General features: G+C 42.6%; 1 protein-coding gene across 1 annotated transcript; it reads left to right on the top strand.

The window, feature by feature from the left end:
* The first annotated feature begins 4794 nt into the window (after nucleotides 1-4794).
* On the top strand, nucleotides 4795-6479 carry LOC124651612 (zinc finger protein WIP2-like). The gene is made up of 2 exons (XM_047190663.1): nucleotides 4795-5304; nucleotides 6090-6479. The coding sequence occupies exons 1-2, from the start codon at nucleotides 4795-4797 to the stop codon at nucleotides 6477-6479; spliced, it is 900 nt and encodes a 299-aa protein (XP_047046619.1).
* Nucleotides 6480-6785: the final 306 nt, after the last annotated feature.

Raw genomic sequence — 6785 nt, 5'->3', positions numbered from 1 at the left:
AGGATGTACGTACGTACCCATTTGGGACTGTTTCGTCAATCATGTCATCCAATGGTTTATTACCTAGCTGATCGCTAATAGAAAAAAAGGGATTTCATTCCTGTTGGCAAGGCCTTTAGTTCTGATTTTACAACTGAAACTACGGAGTCCTGCGAACCGGGACTAAGAGCATCTCCAGTCGCGTCCCCCAAACGACGTCCGGCAATAGCGCCGAATTTTCGTTTGGGGGACATCCGGACGAAATTTTCGTTTGGAGAAGGTCCCTTTCCTAGCCACGTCCCCCAAACGCGACCTCCAAACAAAAAACAAGTGTAAAAATCGTGTCCGGCGTCCCCGATGGAGACTCTATACACAGGGGATGGGCTAGGGACGCCGGACAATATTTGAGGGACGTCCGGAGCGAAGCGGCCTTTGGGGCATGCGACTGGGACGCTTTTTCGGCCGGCGTCCCCCAAATCTCTTTGGGGGACGCTTTGAGGGACGCGACTGGAGATGCTCTAAAGGTCCCTCCACATGGGTTGTGGGCGCGTGCCAGGCGAAGAACCTTTAGTCCCGGTTTGTAACACCAACCGGAACTAAAGGCCATGATTACTATTTTTTATTAAAATTTTTCTAATTTTTCCACTCTTTTTTTCCTATTTTTCATAATTTTTGGTATTTTATTTATTTGACTAGCTTAGTCTCTAACTACACTTAATCTCAAGTCAAATTGCTCACTTGTGATCAAACTTCTCGCTCGGTCACCCATCCTCAGGCTGCTCCAGCACTAGCACGCTTAACTTCTCAGTTTCTTTCGTTTCGCTTCCAAGTGCTCTACGCGCACGTTATTGATACTACTACCATATCAATCCTATTAACATGTTGGTCACGATGTCACACTTCTTTATTGTTTGAATTTTAAATAATTCTTTTAATAAATTGAAGTAATGATGTAATAATAATCTTGAATAAATAAATAACAATACATTGTTTTAATTTTTTTGCAAAACCTAAAACCTGAAACTTTTCATACTTCCCTTTGGCAGTTTGAGAATCTAAAAATTGGCTAACGGGGTAATCCAGGTGAATTCAGATGTAATTTTTCGTGTAGATACATTTTCATATATTAATTATTTTTTTGAGTTCATATGCAAAATATGTTCCCATTTTACCAAAATATACAGTGGTTTTGCAAAAAAAATCTAAATTCATGTTTATTATTTTTTCATAATAACTAGATCACCTAAGGAACATACATCTAAGAGGATTTTTAATTTTGAATTTTTTATCATTTTCTTTTGTATTTTACAAACCTAAAAAAGACGATCCACAGGGAGGGGGGTGTGTGGAGCCACAAAAAATCAGTAACGTTTAGTCTGAATTATTGTTACAAACCGGGACTAAAGGCTACCCTTTAGTCCCGGTTTGTAACAACAATTCGGACTAAAGGTTTTCGCACTAGAGGCAGCCCGCCGCAACCTCCTAAGTTTCGGTTGGTGTGTCCAACCGGAACTAAAGGTCCCGTTACGAACCAGTACTAAAACTTTTCGGCGTCCTAGCCATTAGAACCGGGACTAATGCTCACATTAGTCCTGGATCTAAACACGACCGTGACTAATGTTCCGGACAGCTCCGAACGAAACGCCTATTTTCTACTAGTGTATCTTGTATCTGACTTCAGTACTTTATACAGTTTCAGGCTTTAAAAAGGTACACATATTTCTTCTAGCACATGCATGTATGCTGATTTTTGTTGGCCCGATATATTTAAAGTTTTCGTGAATAATCAATGTTACATTTATCTAAAATAGCTACGAACGTCCGGGCGACTTGCATCTATTGATTGCACACGTCCAAATTTTATTGCAAAAATTTTGATGCCTTGTAAGAAATTTGACAAAGATAAATAGATGAAGCAAAATCTAATAAGGTCACATGATACTTATGCATCACAAATCCTATTGATAATTGTCATTTCAGTTGGGTGGAAAAATCCTGAGCTGTCTCCAAACAGATGCTCCCATAGTCGGATGATGTATGCACCTCTGCACGGTGAGAAACAAACACCACAATTACATCTATACCCATGTATGTAAGTACAAAAATATTTTCTAACATTTAAAACTAGAAATACATACAAGAAAGTAGCCCTTACAAATGATGGCCTCCTCGTTTTTCCTACTCTAACTTTAACCTAATTTGATCAATAAGAAACACGTCACTTATTATAAAAGGTACTTTCTCCGTCCCAAAATATAATGTGCCCCTAAATTTCATCGGTCAACAACTTACAACTTTAACTAACATTTCTTTTCATAATATGTTCATAATATATATAAATATACTACCTTCGTTTCAAGGAATAAGGCGCACGCGTATTCCAAGATGAACTTTGACCATAAAGATTGAGCAACAAAATCTTAATTATATTATCTGTATATAGTATCGTTGGATTCGTATCGAAAAGTACTTTTTAGTGATACTAATTTCATACAAACAATATTTATCTATTTGAAGTAATTCTTGGTCAAACAAAAAACTTGCAAAACGAGAACGCCGTATTCCTTGAAACGGAGGTAGTATATGATATGAAAGAGAATGGCAAGACGAATGCATAGATACCACTTATATATTCTCAATTCATATATTTTAGTTCAATTAGTGGTTAAAGTTGTGCTTTGTGAGTAAATTAGGATGCTGGAAAGAGAAGTTACTATCCTATGGCGATAGGTTAGTGCTTATTAACTCAGTATTAACTAGCTTACCGATGTTTATGTTGTCTTTTATGCAAATACCTGTTGGGGTAAGGAAACGTTTGGACTTCTATAGATCTAGATTCTTTTGGCAGTCCGACGAAAACAAAAGAAAATACCGGCTTATAAAATGGAACATTGTTTGTAGACCGAAGGATCAAGGGGGCTTAGGTATTGAAGTTCTTGAAATCAAAAACATATGTTTATTGAGTAAATGGCTTTTTAAACTTCTTAATGAGGATGGGGTGTGGCAGGAATCGCTACATAATAAATACCTAAGACAGAAGACATTATCTGAGGTTCAAGCGAAACCGACTGACTCTCCATTCTGGAAAGGTCTAATGGAGGTCAAACAGGAGTTCTTTTCTATGGGTTTTTTCAAAGTGGGTAATGGATTGCAGATCCGCTTCTGGGAAGATACCTGGTTAGGCAAGACTCCATTGGCTCAACAATATTCGTCGCTATATAATATTTTCCATCATAAGAATGTCACAGTTGCACAGGTGGTAGGCCAATCACCGCTGAATATTACATTTAGAAGAGTGTTAAATGGTAATAAATGGACTCTGTGGTTGCAATTATGTCGGAAACTCATGGCCGTACATTTGAATGAAAAGGAAGATCGTTTTGTCTGGAAGTTAACACCAAATGGTTTGTTTACAGTGAAGTCGATGTATGAAGATCTTATGTGTGACCATAACCCCTTTCTGAGAAAATATCTCTGGAAGGTTAAAATTCCGCTAAAAATTAAGATTTTTATGTGGTTCTTGAGTAATAAGGTGTTGCTAACTAAGGATAATCTAGCTACACGTCATTGGAATGGGTGTACAAAATGTGTTTTCTGTGGGGAACAGGAGACCATCCAACACCTTTTTATTGAATTCCCTTTAGCTAAGCTCTTATGACGTACAGTTAATTTTACCTATGATCTTCCACCTCCCACCAATATTACCAATATGGTTGATAATTGGTTAAATGGAGTAGATAGACAATCTAAAGCGTATATCCGGATTGGGGTTTCTGCTTTATGTTGGTCTATTTGGAGGAGCAGGAATGATATAATTTTTAATTAAAAACCCTCTTTTCATTTCTTGCAGGTTATCCATATGGTTTTCCATTGGGTCCAGCTTTGGGCACTGCTCTCTCCGGAGGAAGAGCGGGATGCCATGGTTTCTGGATGCACATGTCTCCTGATGGTCTCTCAGAATATCTTGTGCCAGGCTGGTTGGCGACATACTAGAAGGCTATGTTGATTTGTAGTCATAGTATGTTACTCTTTCGATGGTTGATTCTTGTATCAATCCTTGATGGTGCGTGAGTTGTAAACAATGCTACTTTGAATTTCTAATAAAAAGCCGTTTGCATCATCATGATGCAGAAGCCGGGGAATACCCCCATTTCGAAAAAAAAGTTGTGCTTTGTGAGCGTTTAAGTTTGTAGTGTGTTTCGCAAAAAAAAGAAGTTGTGCATCAAAGACCGTGCGAAAAATCGTGTGCCTCGAGTACACCGTTAGAAACTTTATTCAAATACAAAGTTTATGGTACAAATTTGTGGCATATAACCAATGTTTCGTTAGTCAAATTGATGAGCCAACCTAGACTTCAAAACACATGTGCGCCACCTAAATAGTGACAAAGCGAGTAATCAATAATGTTTATACACCCATGGAATAATAGTAAAGCAATAATCATTGGCGTGTGCTCTAGCGCCACACTGTCAACCTACAGCAGCCGTGGAGAACATTCACCAATGAGCAATTGATACATTGCTCTCCATGGAATAGGAACCCACAACGACACATCCGATAGCCGCCCGGCCGGATCAGAGGGAGATTTTGCTACATTGCCTGAAAAAATTATCCATGAGCCGTGCATGGTGCAGGCCTCTGCGAATGAAGCTCACACATGTCACGGGTCTCATCTCTCATGAGGTCTCTCTCTCTCTCTCTCTCTCTCTCTCTCTCTCTCTCTCTCCTATAATAGGTTTCCCTGGAGCACGTACCCCTCGACGATCAATCCCCCACTCCACGAAGCAATCTAGCTAGCACTCCAGGCATCTAGCCATGGCAAACCCATACACCTTCCTCAGACCTCACATCGATCCTTTCTTCCTCCCCTTCCAAAGAAGCTTAATAGTCCCTCCATCATCCTCTCCCACAAAACGAGCACTCCCACTCCTCAGCCTCTTACCTTCATCAAGCTATGATCACAGCAAGATCCTTGGGTATGCTGGTGATCATCATCAACAAAAGAAGGAAGATGAGGACGTGAGCATCTCGCTCCAAATTGGCCCGCCGACTGCAAATAGCGCTCTTAATTATGATGGTGATGCGGCCGCAACATCACAAGATGACGAGTTATGTGGTGGTGGTGATCACAAGGTGGACAAGGAGGAAGAAGAAGACGACGACGACGATGATGTTGCCGGTAACGATCTCTGCTTGGAGTTTGCCGTTGGAAAGCTGACCAAGGGCAAGTATTGGATTCCAACCCCAGCTCAGATCCTCATTGGGCCCACACACTTCGTCTGCCCGGTGTGCTGCAAGACCTTCAGCAGATACAACAACCTGCAGGTAAATTCGTCAACTGGGTCTCATATCTCAAGCTAATGATCACAAGCTAGAAGATGTTGATCACCATTTTCGGTGTTGTTGATCCAAGATCGTGCACGCATTGCATGATCACCACGATTAAGATGGATCGGAGTTGCATATGTAGCTAAGGGAATCTTGATCAGTGTATACACATATATACTGTAGTAGAGGATGGAGGGCCATGCATGAATTGGGATGTAGTGACTCGTGAGACGAGTGCTCTGGTGTAGAGACTTCAGCCTTTTGTGAGATATTCAGCTAGCTTGGTTGGTTAGTTCGTACTTCCTTTGCTAGTTCCCACATTTGGGCCAGTACAGATGTAGTGGTTCCTCCCATCATCCTGGCTTTTCTGCCTGGTTCACATTTTTGTCACGTCATGCGTGTCCAGGCTCAGTTGTCAGTCAGAGAGAGGTACTGATGCCATGCCTGAAAATTCTCTCTCTACTTCCTGCCCTGCACAGTTGCACTGTGGATCCATGCATATCTCTCCTGACTTGCACTGTGGATGCATCCATATGTGTACACGGAATTATAGCTGCTCCCTCCATGAAATACTCCTTGTTTGTCTGTTCGCATTGCAAAGTTAGAGAATATCCGCCGTTGTTTTGATCAGTAAACGTTAATCACCAACAGTGTGATTTTTCATATAGATCTTTCTCTTTTTTCGCGAGAACATACTTCCTGCAAGATCTAGCTCGTGATGATTTTTTTGTTTAATCTGCATATACTAATTCCATGCACACATGCATAAACGTAAATGGCAGATGCACATGTGGGGGCACGGGTCGCAGTACCGCCGCGGGCCGGACTCCCTCCGGGGCACGCAGCCGGCGGCGATGCTCCGGCTGCCGTGCTTCTGCTGCGCTCCCGGGTGCCGGAGCCACGTGGACCACCCGCGGGCGCGGCCGCTCAAGGACTTCCGGACGTTGCAGACGCACTACAAGCGCAGGCACTGCTCCAAGCCCTTCCACTGCCGCAAGTGCGGCAAGGCCCTCGCCGTCCGCGGCGACTGGCGCACGCACGAGAAGAACTGCGGCCGCCGGTGGCACTGCGCCTGCGGCTCCGACTTCAAGCACAAGCGCTCGCTCAAGGATCACATCCGGGCCTTCGGACAGGACCATGTAGAGCGGCCGCCACCCGCCGCCAAGATGTGACAGTCGATCCGTCGGCGACATGGGCGGCCGCCGGCCGGCCGGATAACTTGATTACCTGTGCAATATTAGGGGATGTTTATGTTTCCGGAAATGCATGTTGTTCTCGTTCCAACGCTATATTTGCTGCTAGCTGAATTTATTTTGTTCTTGTTGTTTCAAGTCTTGCGTGCGTACATAGACTTTTACGTCATGGCGAAGGTTTTGGTACCGGTAAGAAAAAAAATCTCGCAGGAGGCCGGGATTTTCGGTGGTTACAGGAGATAACCGGTCGAATACCGGACGAAATTCCCATTTCAGATATGGTGA

The sequence above is a fragment of the Lolium rigidum genome, chromosome 5 (genome assembly GCF_022539505.1).
Source record: "Lolium rigidum isolate FL_2022 chromosome 5, APGP_CSIRO_Lrig_0.1, whole genome shotgun sequence".
Lineage (NCBI taxonomy): Eukaryota > Viridiplantae > Streptophyta > Magnoliopsida > Poales > Poaceae > Lolium > Lolium rigidum.
Note: the sequence above shows the minus strand (reverse complement) of the source record. Positions and strands in the feature narration are given on the sequence as shown.

Coding starts and splice junctions, on each gene's coding strand:
- LOC124651612 (XM_047190663.1), top strand. CDS start 4,795: ATGGCAAACCCATACACCTTCCTCAGACCTCACATCGATCCTTTCTTC. Junction 5,305..6,089: donor GCAGATACAACAACCTGCAG/GTAAATTCGTCA, acceptor CGTAAATGGCAG/ATGCACATGTGGGGGCACGG.